Source organism: Rhineura floridana, chromosome 5 (assembly GCF_030035675.1).
Source record: "Rhineura floridana isolate rRhiFlo1 chromosome 5, rRhiFlo1.hap2, whole genome shotgun sequence".
NCBI lineage: Eukaryota > Metazoa > Chordata > Lepidosauria > Squamata > Rhineuridae > Rhineura > Rhineura floridana.
Genome location: NC_084484.1, coordinates 180,174,847 through 180,201,320, shown reverse-complemented (window position 1 = coordinate 180,201,320; position 26,474 = coordinate 180,174,847). Strand labels below are relative to the sequence as shown.

The 26,474-nt window shown below is 42.8% G+C and overlaps 1 protein-coding gene across 1 annotated transcript in view; it reads left to right on the top strand.

Moving 5' to 3' along the window:
* Window positions 1-26,474, top strand: part of MYO7A (myosin VIIA) — a 158,961-nt gene that overhangs the window by 74,254 nt on the left and 58,233 nt on the right. Inside the window, exons 15-18 of the mRNA XM_061629024.1 lie at window positions 10,721-10,858; window positions 13,150-13,308; window positions 14,792-14,884; window positions 23,131-23,225. Coding sequence (XP_061485008.1) covers window positions 10,721-10,858; window positions 13,150-13,308; window positions 14,792-14,884; window positions 23,131-23,225 — 485 coding nt within the window. The remainder of the gene's footprint in view (window positions 1-10,720; window positions 10,859-13,149; window positions 13,309-14,791; window positions 14,885-23,130; window positions 23,226-26,474) is intronic.

Sequence of the window (26,474 nt, the reverse complement as noted above, 5' to 3'; positions counted from 1 at the left end):
AAACAAAAGGGAAATTTAAACCAAGAGTAGGGATGTTGAATAATCAACAGGGGAACACACTGACTGACCAAGATGAAATAAAAGGAAGATGGAAGTAATACACTGAAGAACTCTATAAAAGAGATACTAGGATGACAGATTCATTCATGGAGGAACCATATGATGAAGAACCAGAAATTTTAGAATGTGAGGTGAAAGCTGCTCTTAAAATACTTGGAAGAAACAAATCACCAGGAATAGACGGCATACCAATAGAGTTGCTACAAGCTACTGAGACTGAATCAATCCAATTTTTGACTAAAATCTGTCAAGAAATATGGAAAACTAAACAATGGCCCACAGACTGGAAGTGTTCCATATACATCCCAATTCCAAAGAAAGGGGATCCCAGGGAATGCAGTAATTATCGAACTATTGCCTTAATATCCCATGCAAGTATAGTAATGCTCAAGATTCTACAACAAAGGCTCTAGCCATATATGGAGCGAGAAATGCCAGCCGTTCAAGCTGGATTTAGAAAGGGAAGAGGTACCAGAGATCATATCACAAACATACGTTGGATAATGGAACGGACCAAGGAATTTCATAAGACAATCACCCTGTGCTTTATAGATTACAGCCAAGCCTTTGACAGTGTAGATCATGAAAAACTATGGAATGCTTTAAAAGAAATGGGGGTGCCACAGCATCTGATTGTCCTGATGCGCAACCTATACTCTGCACAAGAGGCTACTGTAAGGACAGACTATGGAGAAACCGATTTGTTCCCCATCGGAAAGGGTGTAAGACAGGGGTGTATTTTATCACCCTATTTATTTAATCTATACGCAGAACATATCATACGGAAAGCGGGATTGGACCAAGAAGGAGGTGTGAAAATTGGAGGGAGAAATATTAATAATTTAAGATATGCAGACGATACCATACTACTAGCAGAAACCCGTAATGATTTGAAACGAATGCTGATGAAAGTTAAAGAGGAAAGCACAAAAGCAGGACTACAGCTGAACGTCAAAAAGACTAAAGTAATGACAACTTTACAGTTGACAATGAGGACATTGAACTTGTCAAGGATTATCAATATCTTGGCACAGTCATTAACCAAAATGGAGACAATAGTCAAGAAATCAGAAGAAGGCTAGGACTGGGGAGGGCAGCTGTGAGAGTACTAGAAAAAGTCCTCAAATGCAAAGATGTATCACTCAACACTAAAGTGAGGATCATTCAGACCATGGTATTCACAATCTCTATGTATGGATGTGAAAGTTGGACAGTGAAAAAGGCGGATAAGAGAAAAATAAACTCATTTGAAATGTGGCGTTGGAGGAGAGCTTTGCGGATACCATGGACTGCAAAAAAGACCAATAATTGGGTGTTAGAACAAATTAAACCAGAACTATCACTAGAAGCTAAAATGATGAAACTGAGGTTATCATACTTTGGACACATAAGGAGAAGACATGATTCACTAGAAAAGACCATAATGCTTGGAAAAACAGCAGGGAGTAGAAAAAGAGGAAGGCCAAACAAGAGATGGATTAATTCCATAAAGGAAGCCACAGACCTGAACTTACAAGATCTGAACAGGGTGGCTTATAACAGATGCTCTTGGAGGTCGCTGATTCACAGGGTCGCCATAAGTCATAGTCGACTTGGAGGCACATAACAACAACAAGTTACTCATGTTTGTTATCTTCTACTCCAAGTAGGACTAGCATTGAATACCACCCATTAACTTCAGTAGGGATGGAAGGATCTGTCAATTTCGGTTCTCTCAGTTTTTCATTTTTCCAATCTAAAATTCAGTTCTCCACATTTCTGCAGCAATTTGTGTTTGTTTGTTTTTTAAAAAATCTTCATGAAAATTTCTCCCAATAATCACAATTTTATATGCAGTTTTGACTAATGTATACATTTTTGCTAGCAATTTCTCCTAATAGAGTGCATTTTTCTTTGTTATTTTCACTAATGTATTCCTTTTTTGCACACTTTCCTTTAATGTATGTATTTTTGTAAACGTTGCTGAGTTGGGTAATTGCACTGCAAAATTCGGATGTGAACTACACTTTCAGCAGCAAATACCAGAAAACCAACTAAATGTGTGCTGTCAATGTGCAAAGCATTTGCTGGGGTGCATTTGGGTAGGTGAAGCAGGAGATAGATGGAAGGGGCTGTTTTCCATGCCTGCCACTTTACCAGTGCAATGCCCCATGTTTTTCCTTATTGACCTCCATCAGCTAGGGGAAAGTGCCCAGGGAAGAGGTTTCAGATAAAAAGTTTCAGCAGCAAATTACCCCCTCTCATCCCTTCTCCCTAACAAAATGCCCCCCACATCAGTAGCAGACACCAGCAGGGAAGTTCTTTTTTGAGTTGTAATTCAGCTCTCATTCTGTTAATTCCCAAACTACACCAGTTGTCATTTTGACCTACATGCATAGGGAGAAAGACAGTGTAAAGGGTGTGCACAAGGGGGAGGGGATGACAAAGGATTTAGGACTTAAAGATTTAATATTCCATGAGTAGAAAAAAATACCCTATGCAAATGTCTATATTATTGCAGAAAAGTTCAGTTCTACATATGTTTGCCATCTTTTCCGCAAGCACAACTGTTTTTGAGATAACAGTCTTATTCTCTCTTGCCCAAAAAGCCATGTTAGTTGTCCAGTATGTGAAATGACTGCAAGCAGGTGCAGCCCAAGACATTTTGCTACTTGAAGCAGAAGAGCAAATGGTGCTCTGCCCCCAAGTCAAGGTCATAGTACCATAGCTTGAGAAGTTATGTTGGCATTTGAGGCAGAAAATCTCACAAGTACCTCTTCCTGACAGTAAATATACAACAACCAAAAATTAAAATAGCTAATAATTTGTTGCATGGTGCCCCAAATTAGTTGCTTGGGGTAGTCATCTCTTGCTGCCTAGTGAGAGTCGCTCTATGAGAGGCACATAACTGAAGCAAAACACACAAACAGAAGTATGAGACTGCACCTACCTCCTAGTCTCTTGCCAGTTCCCAATTTTCACCCTCTCTGGAGTGGTGCAAGGACAAGCGGAGGGGATGCAAAGAGGGTGCAAGGACAAGCGGAGGGGATGCAAAGAGGGTGCAAGGACAAGCGGAGGCGATGCAAAGAGGGTGAAAGGACAAGCGGAGGGGATGCAAAGAGGGTGCAAGGACAAGCGGAGGGGATGCAAAGAGGGTGCAAGGACAAGCGGAGGGGATGCAAAGAGGGTGCAAGGACAAGCAGAGGGGATGCAAAGAGGGTGCAAGGACAAGCGGAGGGGATGCAAAGAGGGTGCAAGGACAAGCGGAGGGGATGCAGAGAGGGTGCAAGGACAAGCGGAGGGGATGCAAAGAGGGTGCAAGGACAAGCGGAGGGGGTGCAAAGAGGGTGCAAGGACAAGCGGAGGGGATGCAAAGAGGGTGCAAGGACAAGCGGAGGGGATGCAAATAGGGTGCAAGGACAAGCGGAGGGGATGCAAAGAGGGTGCAAGGACAAGCGGAGGGGGTGCAGAGAGGGTGCAAGGACAAGCGGAGGGGATGCAAAGAGGGTGCAAGGACAAGCGGAGGGGTGCAAGGACAAGCGGAGGGGGTGCAAGGACAAGCAGAGGAGATGCGAGGACAAGCCGGGGGTGCCAGGAAGAGCAGAGGGGGCGGGCGAGCAGGCTGAGGGAGGCAGGATGAGCGGGGGGGCAGGGAGAGTAGGCTGGAAAGGGTAACACATACACTCACCTCCACAGCTCTTCACTTCCATTTTGCTGCTTCTGCCTTCTACTCCTCCTTGCCCTCCAGCGCTGTCTGACTCTCCACTTCCTCCCTCGTGCCTCCATAGAGCACGAGGGAAGAGCTAAACAGCGCAGAAGCCCAGTTTGAGGCACATATCTTTCCTCCACCATTCCACCAATCACAGCAGCAGATGATTTCCCCTGCTTTCCCCCCAGTAACGTCCAAATGTAACGCAAAAAAGTTACATTTGCAGCTCAAAAGTAATGAAATTACCACTCGTTCTGTTACATACAAAATGTAACGAAGTTACCCACTCATTATGCAAAATAGTAACAAATTACAAGTAACTCGTTATTTCTAACGAGTTACTTCCAAGCTCTGGTAAAATGAGTACCCGGCATATACTGGGGGGTAAAGAAAGGCCGGGGAAGGAACTGGCAATCCCACCCCATATATACGGTCTGCCTAGTAAACATCGCAAGACGTCACCCTAAGAGTCGGAAACGACTCGCACTATAAGTGCGGGGACACCTTTACCTTTACCTTTTACTGTTTCAGCAAGTGTGACTTTTAAAGATTCATCTTTAAATGCAAACTTCACTGATTTTCTCCCCATCCCTAATTGCAGTGGGTCTACTGTGAGTAGGTCTTAGATGGCTACAACCCAAACAACCCACTTAAAGGATCTATGCACAGTTTGATAGTCATGTATACTGTCCATTTTTAAAAGAAAAATAAAGGATTAATTCAGATAGACAGCTTCCCTTCATTTGGACATAAAAAGTGGATAAAGACCCTTATATATATATTAGACCACATTAAGCTTTTTATATATATATATATATATATATATATATATATATATATATATATATATATATATATATATATATATATATATATATATATATAAAAAGCTTAATGTGGTCTAATTGATTAAGCTGCTGCAAGAAGCCCTTTACCATTGCAAATTCAGTTTCCTTTAGAGTTTTGAGGAAAATGCTCAGTTTCTTCATCAACAGCTAGGCAAAATTATCCTTTTCCAGCATTTATGGGCATTTATTGATAAAGTTTTTGGAATCTTCTTACCCTTTCCCATTTCTTTGTACTTTCACTTGCAAGTTGAAATTAACCCTAATTTGCATTTTGCCGGTGCTGCTATAAGCTGTTCTGATTAGACGTTGGCCACATTCACACCATACATTCCGAGAGTTTTTAGGAGACCCCTATTCCCCTCACAAGAGCTACAATTCCCAGAGTGGTTTACCAGTCAGTCCCTCTTCTCAGGGAACTCTGGGAATTGTAGCTCTATGACGAGAACAGGGATCTCCTAATAGCTCTCAGCACCCTTCACAAACTACCCTTCCCAAGATTCTTTGGGGGAAGCCATGACTGTTTCAAGTGGAATAATAGTGGAATAAATGTATGGTTTGAATGTGGTCATCATAAGCTAGAGCAGTGTGTGTGCCTCCAGAATGGCAGCTTCTGACATGAAAAAAACAGGCTGAGCTTTGCAGATGCAAATAGTACTTCTAAAATCGGAGACAGTGTGGCCATAGGACACAGACACTGCATGTACTGAAACTAGAGGTGCAATGTTTAGTTGGTCAATCGCTTAGGCTAGTCAATTAAAAACAGTTTGATTTCCTAAAAACATGCCCCTGATTAATTAAGCTGCAGATTTTAAATGCTTTTTAATAAAGTAAGTTTAGAGATGTTGGACAGTAAATAATTATGTCCCGAGCAGGACTGGTTCATCTGGTGGGATGGTGCCACAGCAATAGCCTCCCGGCAACGACATTGCTGCCACTTACTGGGAAGGGCGAGGAGATGGCAGAGTTGGGGCTGTGCAGATGCATCGGTGGGAGTTCTGGATTGGCTCTGCCACACAGCCTTGACTTCACCGCCTCCTTACTCCTACCCCTTCCCTTCCTGGTAGGTCTGAGGTTCCAGCACCTTGGACAGCTCCTTGAAAATTTGGTCTAAACCGCAGAGCGGATTCCGCTGCCCTGCTGACTTGGAGTCACCAGCTGCCACTGCAAAGGTCACATCCATGATTAGAGACCCAAAGAACATTTGCTTCAGCTGCGCTCCAGGGCAGCATCACTTGATCATTTTCCTACACCAGGACAGCCTCTGTAAAATGTAGAGGAGGAAATGTACTGTGATGAGGCAACCCTAATAATTGCCCCTGCATCTCAGTACTTCTCCCAGCTGTTATGTATCTCCTGATCCAAAATACAGGAAAAGGGTTCTAAGTCCTTAAGCTCCTTCTCCATCAGCATGATCAGGAGAAGAGGCTTTGGTTTTGAAGATTTCTCCCATGCTACACCTAAGCTGCCCACTCCTATTTGTTTGCGTCTTAGCTAAAGCCTGGGAGGCCTTAGCCAAAACCTTAGTTGCTCTAATCATACTCAGGAGCAAGGTGGTAAAGATCCTTTTGCCTGTCTGCAGGCACGCACAGGGATTTTTGGGTGCGGCTAGTGTGGCTGGCCTTTAAGCTCTTACCCAATTGCACACCCTGCCCAACAACAGTCCTGTTTGCTTGCATATTGTCTAACGATATTGTGATACTGGCAGTTTTATTTTCAGTCCCTTTCCTAATGATCCCTAGCCTGACATTTGATCTGTTAATTCTTGCTCTTCAGCTGAGAAGGCACTTAATATAATAAATGTTACTCAAAGAGTGGTTATTGATGGTTCCTTTTCAAAGTGGGGGACGGTAACGAGCAAGGCTCTGTCCTGGGCCCTGTGCTCGTCAGTGTTTTTATTAATGACTTGGATGAAGAGGGCTCCTTCTGGGAGAAAGGGCAGGATATAAATTTAATAATTAATTAATTATTGAGAAGGTGCAGGGAATGCTTATGAAATTTGCAGATGATACAAAATTTAGAGGGATAGCAAATACCTTGGAAGACAGAAACAAAATTCAAAGTGATCTTGGTAGACTAGAGCATTGGGCTGAAAACAACAGAATGAAATGTAACAGGGTGAAGTGCAAAGTTCTACACCTAGGAAGAAGAAACTAAGTGCACAGTTATAAGATGAGAAGGATCTTGGCATTGTTGTTGATCACAAGCTGAATATGAGCCAGCAGTGCAAAGTAGCTGCGAAAATGGCAAATGCTATTTTAGGCTGCATTAACAGAACTTTAGTTTTCATATTGCATAACATATTTGTTCTCCTCTATTTGGCACTGGAAGGCCTCATCTTCAGTACTGTGCCCAGTTCTGAACACCACATTTTAAGAAGGATGCAGACAAACTGGAACAGGATCAGAGGAGGGCAATGAGGATGACCAGGGGACTGGAAACAAAGCCCCCTTGAGGCTGAAATAACTGGGCATGTTTATTCTTGAGAAGACTGAGGGGAAATATGATAACACTCTTCATGTACTTGAAAGGTTGTTACACAGAGGAAGGCCAGAATCTCTTCTCTGTCATCCCAGAGTACAGGACACAGAATAATGGTCTCAAGTTACAAGAATCCAGATTTTAACTGAACATCAGGAAAAACTTCCTGACTGTTAGAGCAGTACAACAGTGGAACCATTGACCTAGGGAAATGGTGGGTGCTCCAGCACTGGAGGCATTCAAGAGGCAGATGGACAGCTACCTATTGGGTATGCTTTAATTTGGGGTCCTCATTGAGCAGGGGCTTGGCCTCAATGGCCTTTTAGGGCCCTTCCAACTCTACTATTCTATGATTCTAGTGTTCTGTGATTCAATTGTAGGTCTGTTCCATCCCATTTTAGGCAGAATGTTTTGAAGAATGAATGAAAAAAACTCATTTAACTTGTGCACATTTTAGTATGCCTGCCCCTGGAATATATATTTTCCGATGCTTTTCAGTGAGCTTTCCTTTAAAATACATTTATATACATTTTAAACTGAAATACGTATACTTTTCTGAGCATCAAATGCAAAGTCCAAAGAAGTGCACAACCTGGTCAGGACTTGCATTCCTATCTGCAACCAAGTTCAGCACTGTGCAGTTGGGTCAGTAGACTGCAAAGAGCAGACCAAATGAATTCCTACCCCCTCCAAAAGTGTCTCACTGGGTGGGGGAGAGCCACTGTGCTGGCTTCTCAGCAGCTGAGTCACTGTTGCTCATGGAGAGGGCAAAGGGATGCTGGAGTGCCAATGTGTTTGCACTAGGGACATTGGAGAATTCCAACAAAAATGGAACCAGGAGTGGCAATTGCTAATGTTCACTGAATTTGTCCCACGTGCAGAATGAAAATCAGTCCTGTGAATAACAATTGGTATTTACGGCTGTTTTTATTTTCAGTCTGCAAATGATACGTAACTGATTACGTCATTTCCCCTTATTTGCATTGTGTTCTCATTGAATTGCAATGAATGGGGTGGAATAACGTAGTGACAATGTAATTAATGACTTAAATTACATAATTCCGCCACAGCAGACAGCGAGACGAATAGCACCATTTGGAGCAGAAGACGAACTGCAATGGAACAGGAACAGTGTTGCAATTAGATGAATACTGGGTGGAACGGAAAATGCTGCCTTCTTACATCCCTAGGTAGCACTGCTCTAACCTCCCCGCCACCTCATCCCTCTCCCCCTCTCTCCCAGTAATCAACAGCAATCCACCTGCAGGGAAGCTAGTGTAGCAGACCCCACCCCACCTTGCGAGCGGCGTGTGCCATTGTCCCTAAACAGTGCCCCGTACTGAGCAGCCATTGCACTGTTGGGATTTTAAACAAACATAAGGCAGCTGTTTGTTTAGTGGATAGCTTGGAACTCCCGCCTTGGTCAATTCTTTTTTTCCCACTTTTTTTCTTCTATTCTCTGTCTCTCTTGTTTGTTGTGTACGTCGCCTAGAGTGACCGTTAATTCGGCCAGATAGACGACTCATAAATAAAATTTTATTATTATTATTATTATGTTTGTTTTTTTGCCTTTACCCCCCTGTAGTTTCTCTGTGGCTATGCATCCACTGCTTTTGGCCAGTCGCCAGCACCCAGCCTGAAGGTAAAAATATATATATAATAAGCCAAAGAGCTGCCAAGTCATTAATAAACATGTTGAAGAGTACTGGGCCCAGGATGGAGCCCTGCTTGTTACCACCCCCCACTTTGAGAAGTAATCATCGATAAGCACTTTTTGAGTAAGATTTATTCTATTAAGTGCCTTCCCAGCTGAAGAGCAAGAATTAACAGAGCAAATGTCAGGCTAGGGATCATTAGGAAAGGGACTGAAAATAAAATTGCCAATATCGCAATGCCATCACACCAGTCTATAGTGTGACTGCTAGGGCTGTGCACTGGATTCAGCTGAGGCCCAAAGCTGTGGTCCCCAGGTCAACTGAGGGGGGGTGGCCTGATGTCCTTCCAGATTGGAGCCACAGAGTGGGTAAGGGAGCTGTGCATAGCCCTAGTGACTGCATGTGGAATACCGTGCACAGTTCTGGCTGCTTCGACGAAAAAACGATATTGCAGAGCTGGAAAAGGTTCAGAAAAGGTCAAGGGGATGGAGACTCTTCCCTGTGAGGAAACGTTGCAGCATTGGGGCTTTTAGTTTAGAGAAAAGGCGAGTCAGAGGTGACATGACAGAAGTGTATAAAATAATGCATGACATGGGAAAAGCGGATAGAGAATTTTCTCTCTCATAATGCTAGAACTCATGGACATCCAATGAAGCTGAATGTTGGAAGATTCAAGACAGGCAAAAGGAAGACCTTTTTCACACAGGGACAGTGCATAGTTAAACTATGGAACTCGCTTCCACAAGAGCAGTGAATGCCACCAACTTGGATGGCTTTAGAAGAAGATTAGGCAAAATTCATGGAGAATAAGGCTATCAGTAATTACTAGCCATGATGGCTGTGCTCTACATCCACTGTTGGAGGCAGTGTGCTTCCAGGCTTAAAGTATAAGTCTCTTTGCGACCATTAGCACACATTAACTCCACTCTGGATTCAAGTTCAGTTACGCAACCAACAAGATGCAAATTGTGGCAGCTTAATACATGGGGGAAAATGCAAATGCTAGACGGATATGAATCTGCATTATGTATGGTTCAGTTTCCACTCTTTTGTCAGGCTGGCAGATCTAAATGTGCCTCTCAGAAGAGCTCACTCTCAATCCCCATTAATAGCCCTGCCCTCTAGATAGCTCAGATTGTAGATTGTAGAGGCAGAGCACGCGCTTTGCATGCAGAACGTCCTTGGTATCCCCAGTTTAAAAAGCACCTGATAGGAAAGAGCCTTCTTTGCTGGGAATCCTGGAAAGCAGCTGCTGGTCAGAGCAAACAACATTAGGGTAGATGACCTATCATCATCATCATAAAATATAATTACATTTATATTCCACCTTTCCTCCACGGAGCTTAAGGTGGGGTACATGTTTCTCCCCCTCTCCATTTTATTCTCACAACAACCCTGTGAGGTAGGTCAGCCTGAGAGGCAGTGACTGGCCCAAGATCACCCAGTGAGCTTCATGGCCAAGTGTAGATTTGAAACCTGGTCTCCCACGTTGTAACCCAGCACTCTAACCACTTTGCCACACTGCCTCTGGCCTAACTCAGTGCAAGGCAGCTCCCTTGTTCCAGTGGTGTTCCAGTGGTGACTTTTTCCTGATGTTTGTTCCCAGTGTGTCGTATTCAGAGATACACTGCCTCTGAATATGGAGGTTCCATCAGCTATGAGAACTGATATTCATTACTAGACCTGTCCTCTGTGCCTTTGCCCTATGGGAGGATCGGTGACAGAGGACATGCTTTGCATGCGGAAGGTCCCAGGATCAGGCCCTGGCATCTCTGTTCAGGATCAGGTAGAAAGTGATGCCAGATATCTCTGCCTGAGTCCTTGGATAGCTGCAGCCAATGGGCTACACAGGCCAACAGTCTGTCTTGCGATGAGGCCGCTTCCTATGTGGAGAGTGTTCCTCATGACCCAGCTTGAAGGGGAAATGCTCTGCTCCTGTTTCTGTTATCTTTCCATTTCCTGACACTGATCCATGCGGTCTTTCTTTCCAGGGGGCAGAGACTAGGAAGCGCTCCCCAACTCTCAGCAGCCAGTTCAAGCGCTCTCTGGAGCTGTTGATGAGGACCCTCAGCGTCTGCCAGCCTTTCTTCGTCCGTTGCATCAAGCCCAACGAATACAAGAAGTCCATGGTGAGCTGCTGATCTTCCTTCTTCTGGCGAGCGTGTTTTTATGGGCTCTAGATCGGGTGGAGGTGCCTCAGCAATCAGAGCTTGGAAAAGTTACTTTTTTGAACTACAACTCCCATCAGCCCCAGCCAGCATGGCCACTGGATTGGGCTGATGGGAGTTGTAGTTCAAAAAAGTAACTTTTCCAAGCTCTGCTCAGCATCAGCCTGTGTTGTGTTTCTTTTCCTTTGACAGTGGATTCCCATTAGGGCCGCACTCAGAAAGGACAAGGAAGGATTAGCCTCAAATCTCCACTGAGTTTTGGGGAGTTATTCAGAGATTCTGGGCTGAGTCCAACTAAGTTATTGCACGAGCAGAATTTTTCCTTTCCTCCCCGTGCGCCCCCCTTGCACCACTTCCAAATCTGGTCCAGAGGGTTGGGGGAACCCCAGAGCAGATTTGGGTGTGTGTGTGGGGCACACAAGGGAAAGAGATGGAACAGAAGTTCCATTGACTGAGCAGAAATTGTTCCGCTCATGCAATGACTTACGTTGGAGTCAACCCTCTGATCATCCCTAATTCCTCTCCCCCAACAATATCTGTGATAGAAACACTGAACTGGGATATCCTTGTCCTGTATTCTGTCTGCTCTGGGAGGCTGAACTGAGGTTAGGGATGGCTCATTCTGTCATTTTCGGTTCTCTCGTTTTCTCATTTTTCCAATCTTAATTTCAGTTCTCCACATTTCTGCAGCAATTTGCAAAAATTTGTGAAAATTCTCCAGCATTTTAGTGTGAATTTCTCCTAATAAACACATTTTCCCTCTAACCTATGCATTTTTGCAAATATTGTTTGGTTGGCGAACTGCGTTGCAAAATATGATTTAAGTGTGAATTTTGAAGGATGGTTGTGTTTCGGTTCTCTTATTGTTTCAGAAAGTGCAGGTTTGACAGATTCGGTTTGAAATGTGAACTAAATTGAATTTCTCGCTCATCCCTAACTGAGGTCTTATCTACCTTCCATGATGAGAGACCAGTGTGGTCGTATGAATGGATCTCTGGATCCAAGTTCAAATCAAGAACAAATTTGTTTTTATTGTTTTTAATTGCTGTAAACCATCCAAAGAGCTTCTGCTATGGGGCAGTATATAAATGTAATAAATAAATAAATCCCATAACATGGATGCAGTGGCAAGTTACTCTTGCTTAGCTTTTGTCCATCTTCCTTAAAATGTAGAAATCTTGCTACATTATCTTGTACATCAGGGCTGGTGAATCTTTTTTCTGAAGAGGGCTACGCTACCTCAGGGGCAATGTGTTGGGGGCTGCATGCTGGGGGCATGTGAGACCAAAGTGCATAGAGAATCCCATTTTCTCCCTTTCGTTTTCCACCCTCTTTTCTTCTCCCTCTCTGCCATCCCTTTTTAGTCTCTCTCTTTTGCAACCTCTTTTCACCCTCTTATTTTTTGCCACAACCTTTTCTCTGTCTTCCATTTGGCAGGATCTCTGGGGCTGTAATACCTTGTGCATTGTTTACCATGAGGTCTTGTTCACTCCCCCACAGTTGAAAGTTTTGATCAAAAGTCTTCAGCATGAAATGTGCAGGGCGACTAAAGAGAACGAACGATACCAAAATAGGAACTTGGCTGTTTAAACAGATAGTAAAAGAAAAACATCCCCCCCCCAGCCCCAGGAGATTATTTTTCTGCCTGAGGTCAGAAAGGGGCAAGAGCCGATAGTGACAGGAAACAGGATTTCAGGAAACTAAAAAAAAAAAAAGTGGAAAGAACTTTGCCTGTTGTTGTAGTACATTTATTGTTAAGCTTTTTATTATTATTATTATTTTAAGTAAGATATGGGAGCATCATGCTTTGTAAGATACAAAGGAAACAGATTTTGTTTCTCCCCTGTGTCATCACTGAGTGAATCTTCCTGGTACAAATTGTTTTTGGAGCAGCTGTCTTTCTCCAAATTTTGCAATTCAGTTCTCCAGCCAAACAGTATGTCCAAAATGCATGTCTTAGGGGACAATGTCCTTGGAAATCCATATATTAGTGAAAATAATACACACAAATGCATTACATCGGGGACAATTGCTTCCAAACTGCATAAAAGTATGTTTATTATTAGAAATTTGCACTAAAATGCTAGATTAATTTTCACTAGGATTTTTTTTTAATTGCAAATTGCTGTGGGAATAAGCCTGTTTGTTCTTAAGCTTTGCAAAATACTAAAAAGGAAAACAAATTAAAGTTCATTAGCTCAGTAGTCAACCTATAAATTCATTGGCATCACAGTCCTTTTTCTTCCCTGCAGTTGTTTGACCGGGAACTCTGTGTTCGCCAGCTGAGGTATTCTGGCATGATGGAAACCATCCGGATCCGCAGGGCTGGCTACCCCATCCGCTACACTTTTGTGGAGTTTGTGGATCGGTACCGAGTACTCATGCCGGGGGTGAAGCCAGCATACAAACAGGTATAATTAAAAAGACTCCTCATGTATCTTGTTACTAGAGAGAAAAGTATTGACATGTGGATACTAAGGCTCCGTCTGCACTATACATCCAAAGTGGTATTATACAACTTTAAACAGTCATAGCTTTCCCCAAGATCTGAACAGGGTGGTTGATGACAGATGCTATTGGAGATTGCTGATTCATAGGGTCGCCATAAGTCGTAATGGACTTGAAGGCACATAACAACAAAGCTTACCCCAAAAGAATCCTGGGAAAGGCATTTTTTTAAGGGTGTTGGGAGTTTTTAGGAGAACGCTGTTCCCCTCACTGAGGTACAATTCCCACAGCAGTTTAATAATCAGTCCTTTTTCTGAGGGAACTTGGAAACGGAGAGAAGTTGATATTGACAGAATTGCCCATCTCTCATCCTAGTAGATTTGCTTCACCTCTAGTTCTGAGAGAACTAGCTTCCATTTGAACTGGCAAATTCAGGTTTGTACTAGTTTCCCCTCTTTCCACATGCACATACAGAAATCTGCCTTATTCCAGGCTGGGCTCTTTGTCTGTATATCCAGTATTGTCAATCTGATTGACAGAGATGCCCCATTACCTGCTCCCTGATCCTTTCAACTGGGTCCTTCTTTGTGCAAACATACGGTCTACCACTGAGCAGTCACTCCCCAAACTCAGTGAAAATCTCTATGCCAGAGACTGCTGTCAGAATTTGCATCTGGAGGCATCGAGCAAATTGAGCATGAGGTAACTGCAACAATTTCAGTCTGGAGTGCTGTCAGTTGTTCCTGATGTCACAGAGACCCAACTAGCCTCAACCACAAGTCATACATTTAGTTTCTTTTCCAGCAGAGATTTGGCAGGCATCCTCATTTTTGACTTTCAGGCATCGCTTGAAGGGTTTTTTATGCTGATAGGCCTATGCAGTTGTTGAAAATCTTCTAAACTAGCCAGTCATTTTAATTATTGTTTTGTATTGCTTTTAAAGGTGTTTTTATGTTGTTGCTCACTGCCCTGATGTTTTGTAGAGTGCGGTATATAAATCATAGAATCGTAGAGTTGGAAGGGGCTTATAAGGCCATCAAGTCCAACCCTTTTTTAAAATAAACTGTGAACTTTTAAGTTACGTATCAGACAGGCGCTATCTCTATAGTCTTTTGGGCTCCTATTGAAGGTCTTCCTTTTTCAGCAAGCCTTTTAAGTGGGGATCTTTATCCCATTCAGCATGTGTATTGGATTTGAGATTGCTTTTCCACGTGAAATTGTTTTTGATTGTTTTTGTAAGTGGAATAGTTTTTAATTGGTTCTATGTAGAATTGTGTTTTATGTGTGGAATTGTTTCAATTGGTTTTATGTATAGCATTCTGTAATTGTTTCCATTGTTGAGGTTTGCAGTTTGGGAAATTGATTTGAGATACTGTTTGGGAAGTGATTCATAAATGGGATCCAATCAATAAATTGATACAAATCCTATCACCGTATTTCTTCTAGGGAGACTTACACGGAACTTGCCAGCGCATCGCTGAAGCGGTATTGGGCAAAGACGACGACTGGCAGATTGGCAAGACAAAGATTTTCCTGAAGGTAAGATGGCAAATGGAGAGCCAGTGTGGTGCAGTGGTTAAGGTGTTGGACTACGACCTGGGAGACCAGGGTTCGAATCCCCACACAGCCATGAAGCTTGCTGGTTGACCTTGGGCCAGTCACTGCCTCTCAGCCTCAGAGAAAGGCAATGCTAAAGCACCTCTGAATACCGCTTACCATGAAAACCCTCTGCATAGGGTCGCCATAAGTTGGGATCGACTTGAAGGCAGTCCATTTCCATTTTTTCCAAGATGACAAACAGGTTATTGGAGAGAGTGTCCACAGGCAAAGTGTGTGCAGTTCAGTAAACTGGCTAATAGCTGGAATGTGGCAGTGGCAAACATTTCACCATTATTTTCAAGGCTGAGATGCTGTCAAAGATGTAGCAATTGTAAGGATGCTTCCAGGCACAACTTTTGGAGGTACCAGAATTGCCATCGTAACACCCAAAGGAAGTGTTAACATAAAGGCTGGGGGAAGAAATTTGGTTCAGTTGGTATTTTAATGCAAGCCCATCTAATTTGCACTTCTGAAATAATATGTGAACGGAAATGCAGCTGTCTTTCAAAATGTGCACTTCTCCAAACATTTCTTTGTAGCCTTCCAAACCCAAAATGTGTATGAAATGCATGCAAATCAGGAAAAGTGTGATTAAAATGCATAGTCGCCCCCAGAGACTAATGGAATCCACAGGATTCCTGAATGCCCTGGGGGAGTTCCCAGTAGATAGAGCAGGTGACCCTGTTGAAGACCTTGTCACGCTGTGGAACAGCAAAGCATGTCTGGCTCTTGACACAGTTGCCCCCGAGTGCCCTCTCTAGCATTGTGGAGCCCGGTTTGCACCTTGGTACACTGGTGAGCTAAGGGCAATGAAATAGGCTGGACGAATGCTAGAGCGCAAGTGGTGAAAGACCTGCTGTGAGGCTGATTGGGCATGAGTAAATCATAACCATGCCTACTGTGTGGCGGTGAGGGTGGCAAAGAAAGCCCACTTCTCTGCCTCCATCACATCCTCATGTAGCCGTCCAGTGGAGCTTTTCCATATTGTCAAGGGTCTGTTGACATCAATTCCAGGAAATGGAGTTTTAGACCCTTTGGAGGTCCACTGTGAATTGTTTGCAAGGCACTGTGAGGGTAAAGTTGCTCACCCCCGTAGCAATCTTGATGCCCCATCCACATCTACTGTAGTTCCCAGTGAGGTGTCCAGTGCGATGTCCGTTGCAATTTCTTGGGAACGGTTTCAGTTGATGCAGTCTGATGAAATAGACAAGATGCTTGCAATGATGCGGCCAGCAACGTGTCCTCTCGACCCTTGCCCTTCTTGGCTTATTAAAGCTTGCCGAGGGGGTCTGACAGAGTGGATCCAGGGTGTGGTCAATGCATCATTGCGGGAGGGAGTGGTTCCAGCCTCCCTGAAAATGGCGATGATCTGACCGCTCATGAAAAAGCCCACCCTGGACCCATTGGTCTGTGACAATTACCAACCGGTCGCAAATACCCCCTTCTTAGGGAAGGTGATTGAGAGGGTTGTGGTGCAGCAATTGCAAGAAATCTTGGATGAAACAGATTATCTTGACCCATTCCAGTCAGGCCTGGTTATGGGATTGAATCGGCCTTGGTCACCCTGATGAATGACCTTTATTGGGAGAAGGACAGGGGGAGTGCGACTCTGTTCTCTTACTTGATCTCTCAGCAGCTTTAGATACCATTGACCATGGTATCCTTCTGGGCTGACTTGGTGATTGGGTATTAGAGGCACTGTTTTACAATGGTTCCAATCCTACCTCCAAGGTCATTTTCAGAGAATAGCATTGGGTGATTGTCTTTCGCCTCCCTGGCAGTTGTGCTGTGGGGTGCCGCAGAGTACCATCTTGTCCCCCATGCTGTTTAACATCTATATGAAACCCCTAGGAGTGGTCATTAGGACATTTGGGGCAAGGTGTCAGTAGTACGCTGATAATACCCAGCTCTGTTTCTCTGTAACATCTGAACTGGGAGAGGCCATGCGAGCCCTGGACCGGTGCCTGGACGCAGTGGTGGGTTGGATGAGGGCCAATAAACTGAGTCTGAATCCTAGCAGGACCGAGGCGCTGTGAGTTGGTGGTTCCCGAGTTCAGATAATTGGTCAGTTGCATGCTTTGGATGGGGTCGTACTACCTCTGAAAGAGCAGGTCCGTAGTGCTCCTGGATCCATCTTTGTCACTAGAGACCCAGGTGACCTCCATGGCTAGGAGTGCCTTTTACCAGCTTCGACTGGTAAGACAGCTACGGCCGTTTCTGGACCGGGAAAGCCTGACCACTGCTGTCCACACACTGGTAACCTCCAGGCTGGATTACTGTAATGCGCTCTATGTGAGGCTGCCCTTGAGGTTGGTCGAGAAACTGCAGCTGGTGCAAAATGTGGCAGTGAGACTGCTCACTGGGGCAGGGTATCGCCAACATGTCACCCTGCTGCTGAAAGAATTGCACTGGCTGCCCATTTGCTACCAGGCCAAGTTCAAAGTTCTAGTTGTGGTGTACAAAGCCCTATACAGCTTGGGACCAGGATACCTGAAAGACCATCTTATCCCTTATATACCCAGTCGATCACTGCGTTTTGCAGGAGGTCCATTCTGCACGACATAGGAAACAGACCTTTAGTGTGGCGGCACTTACCCTGTGGAATTCCCTAAAATATTAGACTGTTATCTTTTCAGCACCTATTGAAGACCTTCCTCTTTCAACAAGCCTTTTAAGTTGAGAACTTACCCCTTTCTGCGTCTGTGTTGGAATTGCTTTTTAATACGTTTTTCAGCCTTTTTTAAAAAAACCCATGTTTTTAACATTTATTTTTTAAAGATGCCTTAAAAGCTTTTTTTCAAAAAGTTTTTTAAGATGTTATGTTTTAATGTATTTTAAAGTCTGTTTTTATGATGTTTTAAAGTGTTTTTAGCGTTTCTGTTTGCCGCCCTGGGCTCCTGCTGGGACGATGGGCGGGATATAAATAAAATAATAAATAAATAAAATAAATAAATAGGTTATTGAAAGCAACATGGAAACATGCACTTTATTAGGGGAAATTGCTGGCAAAAATCTGTTTATTAGGAAAAAAGCACATAAAAATGCTGGCGAATTTTTTAAAATTTACAGACTGATACAGAAATGTGGCAAACTGAACTTAAGACTGGAAAAATGAGAAACTGAAGGAAACAGGAATTGACAGATATGTCTTCCTCTAGTTAGCATATATGGAGATTTGTTGCTATGGTGACTGTTTAGCAGCAGAGTAGCAGTTTTCCTTATAATGTTCCTGTTAGCCCATTGCCAGACTGTCAGTGCTGAAAATGGGACTGACACACTACACCAAATCAGGGTGCTGATCAGTCATAGAAAATGATGTCAAAAATGATGCCCATGAATTTCACCTAATATGATATTTTGAAAATGATGTCAAATTTTGAAGATGGCATGACGAGGTCAAATTTAAATGATGACATTTTGAACATGATGTCCAAAATGATGCCAGCAAATTTCACCTCAGATGCCATTTTGAAACTATTCTGGAGATTCCTTCTTGCGAGAAAGTTTGCAGAGAGGCAGAACTGTTAAGAAAAAATTCAAAGGCAGCTCTGCTAGTGGGTGTCTAATTAATTGTGTAATTAATCACAAATATTGTTAATGTGCATGTATGTGTGTGAGAGACTTGTAAAGTTCAGTTCTTCAGAGGGCATAGCCCTGGCCATACTCAGATGCTAGCTAGCTGGTGGTTGGAGTCAGAAGGCATTATCTCAGTCCCTTGCGAACATCACTACATGCTTCCCCCATGTGCACAGGGCTCTTGGGAAATGTGAAGAGATTTAGAGGAGAGCTTCAAATTTGATGAATGGATTTACTAGTGGATTAGCCCAAGATGATTATCCGATGAATAGCTTAAATGTAAATAAAGGTGCATATTAGCAAAACCTCAACATAATTCAAATTTTATTGTAAAGATGTCATTGCTTTAGTGTATATGAAAGTTCTTTATTTACTTATGTTTTTATATTTGTGTTATTTAAGTTAGTGTTCCATTAAAATAAAGAGATGGGATGGAATCTTCTCAATATATATGATATATATGATTTTTATGTTGATATTGATTAAATTAATAATGAAAAGATGTCAGTGACAAAGACCATTCATCTCGAATTCATTCCCTTTTACATTCATTTACCAAAGCCCAAATGATTTCAAATAACAGACAAGTGTTACCTTTGATCTCAACCCCACTGAGCTGAAATTGCCCTCCTCTCATCAATTAACCAATGAAAATTTTAGTTGATTAATGTGTCAATAAAAGTGAGCAAAGCTGGTAGCCATACTGATACATTTATCCTCTAATGTGAGCTGTACACATTCACTTAGAACGTGACTATAATGTGAGAGCCAGTGTGGCGTAATAGTAAAGAGTGTCAGACCAGGACCTGGGAAGTCAGGGTTCAAATCCTCACTCAGCTGGGAAGCTCACTGGATGACCCCTGGACCAGTCGCTGCTTCTCAGCCTAACCTACCTTGCAGGGTTGCTGTGAGGATAAAATGGGCAGGGGGAGAACCATGTATAGTTCTATGGGGGAAATATGAGATATAAATGTAATAAATAAAAACAGTTGTTTATTGCGTTTATTAATCACTTTCTACAAAAAAAGTCTCTATGTGACTTACGAATATATAAAATATCAATCAGATTGTTTAAAACCAAGTACATAGAACATAAATCGAATAGAGCAAAAATGTCTAAAAGTCATTCATCAAACAGCAAGAATAAAAAGGACAGATCCTACCACACCCCACTGAATGTTGGAAGATTCAGGACACACAAAAGGAAGTACTTCTTTACTCGGCGCATAGTTAAACTATGGAATTTGCTCCCACAAGACGCAGTAATGGCCACATAAGAACATAAGAAGAGCCTGGTGGATCAGGCCAGTGGCCCATCTAGTCCAGCATCCTGTTCTCACAGTGGCCAACCAGGTGCCTGGGGGAAGCCCACAAGCAGGACCCGAGTGCAAGAACACTCTCCCCTCCTGAGGCTTCCGGCAACTGGTTTTCAGAAGCATGCTGCCTCTGAGTAGGGTGGCAGAGCACAGCCATCACGGCTAGTAGCCATTGATAGCCCTGTCCATGAATTTGTCTAATCTTCTTTTAAAGCCATCCAAGCTGGTGGCCATTACTGCATCTTGTGGGAGCAAATTCCATAGTTTAACTATGCGCTGAGTAAAGAAGTACTTCCTTTTGTCTGTCCTGAATCTTCCAACATTCAGCTTCTTTGAATGTCCACGAGTTCTAGTATTATGAGAGAGTGAGAAGAACTTTTCTCTATCCACTTTCTCAATACCATGCATAATTTTATACACTTCTATCATGTCTCCTCTGACCCGCCTTTTCTCTAAACTAAAAAGCCCCAAATGCTGCAACCTTCCCTCGTAAGGGAGTCGCTCCATCCTCTTGATCATTCTGGTTGCCCTCTTCTGAACCTTTTCCAACTCTATAATATCCTTTTTGAGATGAGGCGACCAGAACTGTACACAGTATTCCAAATGCAGCCGCACCATAGATTTATACAACGGCATTATGATATCGGCTGTTTTATTTTTAATACCTTTCCTAATTATCGCTAGCATGGAATTTGCCTTTTTCACAGCTGCCGCACACTGGGTCGACATTTTCATCGTGCTGTCCACTACAACCCCGAGGTCTCTCTCCTGGTCGGTCACCGCCAGTTCAGACCCCATGAGCGTATATGTGAAATTCAGATTTTTTGCTCCAATATGCATAATTTTACACTTGTTTATATTGAATTGCATTTGCCATTTTTCCGCCCATTCACTCAGTTTGGAGAGGTCTTTTTGGAGCTCTTCGCAATCCCTTTTTGTTTTAACAACCCTGAACAATTTAGTGTCGTCAGCAAACTTGGTCACTTCACTGCTCACTCCTAATTCTAGGTCATTAAGCTTGGATGGCTTTAAAAGAAGATTAGACAAATTCATGGAGGACAGGGCTATCAATGGCTACTAGCCATGATGGCTGTGCTCTGCCACTGTAGTCAGAGACAGCATGCTTCTGAAAACCAGTTGCCGGAAGCCTCAGGAGGGGAAAGTGTTCTTGCACTCGGGTCCTGCTTGTGGGCTTCCCCCAGGCACCTGGTTGGCCACTGTGAGAACAGGATGCTGGACTAGATGGGCCACTGGCCTGATCCAGCAGGCTCTTCTTATGTTCTTATGTTCACTGAAAGATAAATGACAGAAGCAACCACACTGCACTACAACCTGAGTTAAAGATGATCTAATTTATTGTGTCGTAGGCCTTATTCTTCTCTTTGTAGACTTCCCATCTCTCACACATCTGATTATCTTGCGGGGTGGGGCATGTTCTTATGCCTACTGTAGGAACTCTTTATGATTATGTAGGGAACTGGCACATCCCATGTAGAGAAGCTTGTTATTCCAGAGAAACTAGTCCATTATACAAACCCCTTCAATACATCAGTGTGTATGTGTTTAATCACCACTCCAGGGTTATCTGTACACTTAAACAAAAAGACATCCCTCTTCTAATTCATAGATAAGAGCCAAGTGTTCCTTTCCATTCCTACAGAGAGTGTTATCACGGCCATGCAGCTGTATGAGTAGGAAATCATGAAATGAACACGTCAAAAGGGCTGACTTAATCTGGAAACACGCCTTGGCATCAGTGGCCCAAGGAAGAAATCAGACAGCGAAGGTCAAGGGAAGAAGGTCCTTAAAGCAGTGTTTCCTAGGGCTCAATGTTATTTATTTTTTTACATCCCAGAAAGTTTACATTTATATTGTGAACGGATAAGAAGTGCCCCTTTTCCTGTTTCCCTATTCCCTTAGAATTCTGGATCCGATCAATGGTCAATTTCAAAGTCTCTAAAAGTTTCCACATTTTCTTCAAAATGGTGCATGAGTATTCCTATGTTCAGCCCAATATCTTTTGTATATACTCCATGCAAGCACAAAAAACCTTGCAGACACTTCTTTTAGCATTTTATGGCAAACCTATCTAATCTGCCCTTGCAGAAACAATATGCAAACCATTACGCAGCTAAGCTTTGAAATGCACATTTCTCTGAATTTTACGACCCAATTCTCCTACCAAAAAACGGATATATTAGGAGAAAGGGAAAATGCATGTATCTGTGAAAATAACATACAAAAATGCATTATAGTGGGGGAAATTGCTTGCAAAAATGTATATATCAAGCAGAATTGCATACAACAATCTGGATATTAGGAGAAATGTGTAAGAAATGCTGATGTATTTTCATGAGAACTTTTTAAAAACTGCAAACTGGTGCAGAAATGTGGCAAACTGAATTTTAGATTAGAAAAAGGAGAAATTGAATATGGCTAAGTTGTGCATCCCTATGTGAAGTACCCACCTCCATCACTTCTACTTCCCCCTTTCACTGCCCCACATCTTACCTGGGGCAGGAAAAAGCTGATGCAAATAGGCATCCCGTTTGTGCCAGGAATGCTGGAGCTTATAGTTTCAGTCCCTTCCCAAATGGAATGGATACTTCATTGGGGAGCTGAAGTGCCCTCCACTGCCTACGTTGTCACCTCCCCCTTCTGTCCCAGGTACGTTTTGTGGGCCCTCAGGGGGGGGTAGAGGAATGGCAGAAGTGGTGAGTGGTGTTGTTGTTCGTTGAGTGGGACCTGCTTGACTCAGACCCACTTGTGAGAAGTTGATCTGTTCAATTTCTTGTGACATCTTTCTTTCTTTCTTTTTCTTTCTTTTCTTTCTTTCTTTCTTTCTTTCTTTCTTTCTTTCTTTCTTTCTTTCTTTCTTTCTTTCTTTCTTTCTTTCTTTCTTTCTTTCTTTCTTTCTTTCCTTCTTTCTTATTTGATTTATATCCCACCCTTCCTCCCAGCAGGATCCTAAGGTGGCAAACAAAACCACTAAAAACACTTTAAAACATCATAAAAACAGACATTAAAATACATTAAAACAACTTTAAAAACATTTTATTAAAAAGTTTTGAAGATTTTTTTTAAAAAGGTTAAAAAACATATTGCTTTAAAAAAGATTTAAAAGCATATCAATCAATCAATTAATTAATTAAAAGCATATCCTTCCCTTTTAATTTTGAAATACAAAATGGACACGTTGAAGATATATGTGCATGATGGGCTGCATGGTCTCTTCCCTGCCGTTCAGCCAAGATCTAGAAATGACTGACCTACCAATGTATTATTTTTCCTCAGGACCACCATGATATGCTGCTGGAGATAGAGAGAGACAAGGCCATCACCGACAAGGTCATCCTTATCCAGAAAGTGGTTCGTGGATTCAAAGACAGGTATGAGGCGTGACTGCAGATCAACTCTCACTGATGCTCCCTGAGTGGTGAAGTCATGGAGGATTGTGGTGACAGAGAGTTGGCAATGAGGGAAAATGGGTTTCTGCCGACCCTAGGCTTTTAGGGGCTGGTCAGCAACACACCATTAGATTGTCCCCTTAACCAGGAAGGGCATGGTATGCAGACTGAGTACCTTCCCACAGTGTCTCTAACTGTCATTGGTGCTCCACACATAAAGTGGGAATCATGGCACTCTTAGAACAGTGGGCTACTTGGTAGGCCGGGGTAAGGGACGTATAAGGGGTAAAGTTTTTCATCCTGAGGGCTACATTCCCTTGTGGAGAACCTTCTGGGGGCTACACGTCAGTAGTGGGTAAGGCCCGAGACAAAGTGGGTGAAGCAATGATTGTGATCCTTACCTTTCATATAGTAGGATACTTCCCAGCCATGCAAAAATCAGAGGGTTCAGGAGCCAAAGCTCAACGGACAACACGCTCTCAATCTCTTCTTGTTTTTGAATAATTGGAAAGTTGATTGGTGTATCATAACCCAGGCTATGGTCTAAAGGCACATAAGGCCAGCTCCCTGCTAAAACTAAGCAGGGTTAGGTCTGGTCAGTGCCTGCATGGGAGACCGCCTGGGAACCATATTGTAAGCTGTCTTGGAAGAAAGGTGGAGTATAAATGTAGTAAAAAAAAAAATCTTTCGCTTCACTTTGTTCAGTCCCTTCTTAGTTTGAAAAATAGAGCTGATTGGTGTCTTTTAACTTCTCTCCGTTCACTTTGTTTAGACTCCTTATATTTCTGGTGGCCTGATTGGTATCTATATCTATTATTATTATTACTAGAATTAGAATGTACATCCTGCTTTTGCGAAGGAGCCCAAGGTGGCAAACACATCAGCAAAACAATTTAACAATGCCAACAAGAAAACCCCCTTCAAAACACAGTCAGAAACATTCTAAAAACAGCTTCAGTTCAAAATGGTCTTTCATCCAGTGATTTCTGGGTTGCCTGCGATCTCTGTAGGGTATGCATGTACAGTAGAGCCCCGCTTTCCAGCTTTCCAGCGTTCCGCTGATGCGACGGCTTACAATCAGGGGAAATTCCCCGTTTTAAAGCCGATTTTGCCATTTTGCAGCATTTTCGTGTCATTTTCGTGCAACGTGACCCATTAAAGTGAATGGGTTCCGCTTTACGGCGATTTCCGCTTTACGGCGGGGCCCTGGTCCCTAACCCGCTGTATAAGCGGGGCCCTACAGTATATTAATTGTACGTGACTGACAAATATTCTGTTAGATCCCTGCCTCTAGAATTTAGTGTTGTTCCATATGCTCTAAAGGTAAGAGTTCTAACTTGTGTATTAAGGAAGCTATAGATCCCATAATCAGCATTGGCTGTTGCTGTCCCTGAGGTCTTTGCATCCCTGCTTATTGTGCTTCTGCCTCCTGCCAGTCAGCTAGTGATATCAGAGAATTCAGACTGCTTAGATCATCTGGGGAAATTTATGACACCACACCCCACAGAAAATTACACGGCAGTGATCAGAAAGGGTAGTTGATTTAGACATCTTGCAAATACATAACTTTTTGTCCAGGCTTTCCCTGGCCCATAAGATTGGACCCTGTTATGACTGAATTCCTGTTTTTAATCCATTTTTATAATACCAGTTTTACTGGTTTTTAGTTTGTGGGTATGCTTTTAGGATGCTGTTTTTATGTTGAATTTTTGTATACCACAAAATACTGAGCAATGCAGGAATACTTATAAATTAATAAACAAACTCAGGGGGTTTAATCCTGGAAAAGTGGAAGAGATAGCAGCAAACAATTAATCTCTGCTTGCAGACATATATGACACACAATATCCTTCCATTCAGGTTTCTGGTCTCACATGAGCTTCCAGGAAACAAATTATTAGCTAATGCATATAGAGCTTTGCTCTGTCAGCGATTGGATGCCTAAAAGAGAAGTAAACTTCAACCTAATGCAAACCTTCAGTAGCAGACCCTTTTCTTGCAGAGTTCAGGAAACAACAGTTCAAAGAACAAATAAGAAATAGATTCTTGAGCAAGAAGCCCTGAACAATGGGTTCTGCTAACCAGCGGATGTAGGGGGAAAGGCCTCACTTCTTTAACTAACCGAAAAAAGCCATTTTTAGCGGAAATAAGCCCATTTCACTTTGACATTTATTTATTGGATTTCTTGCCCATCCTTCGCCATAAGGTCCTAGGGCCAGTTACAGTGATATAAAAATACAATATTAGAATCTGTTAAAACAATTTAAAATCAGAAGAATTGGGTGGGTTGTAAAACAAATATATATCTGAGGTGCATAAGGTCAGGGTAAAGAGGCGCATCTTCAGCATATGATGAAAACTACACAATGAAGGTGCCAAACGTACCTCTTTGAGGAGGGAATTCCACAGCTTAGGGGCTGCCTTTACAACCTTACAGGATTGTTGTGAAGATAAAATGGAGAGGGGAAGGACCATGTTCACCTTGGAGGAAAGATGGGATATAATAACAAATCCTTAAAAAATATCATTTGTTTGTTTATTAAATTTATATCCTGTCCTTTGTCCTGTAAGATGGCGTGTGGTGTTAATTAATTAGTTAATTGAGTAACATTTTTGATCAGTTAAAAACCTACTCCTGATTCATCAGGCAACTTTCTTTTTAAAGGATTGTCTTATCATCTATTTTATTTATTTATAAAGTTTCTTACCCACTCCTCAACATACGATCCCAGGGTGGTTTACAACGATATTATATACAGTTATAAAAACAAATAAAGCAGTTAACCATTGCAAAACCAAGTGAAACCATTCCATATGGAACACAGCAGAAGAAAAGAGGTGGGTCCCACAAATCCCTGTCCAAAGCCAGGGTAAAGAGGTGCACAAATCGGTACAACATTGATGCTAGATTCACCTGTTGGGAAGAGGAAGTTCCACTGTGTAGTGGCTTCCTGCTACAGTTACTGCACTGGAAATCCTCTGCCATTCCTCTTAATGCCCAAGAGGATCTGTAGGGAACAAAGCCGTCTTTGCCCAAGCAAACCTTTGATTGTTGCAAGATATAGAAACACTTTGGGTTTATTCTCAACAATACCTTCTGCTAAAAGAGCTAGAATAATCTCTGTCTAGCGAACTAGCCAGTGTGGCGTACTACGGCCTGGGAGACGAGGGTTCGAATCCCCCCACAGCCATGAAGCTCACTGGGTGACCTTGGGCCAGTCACTGCCTCTC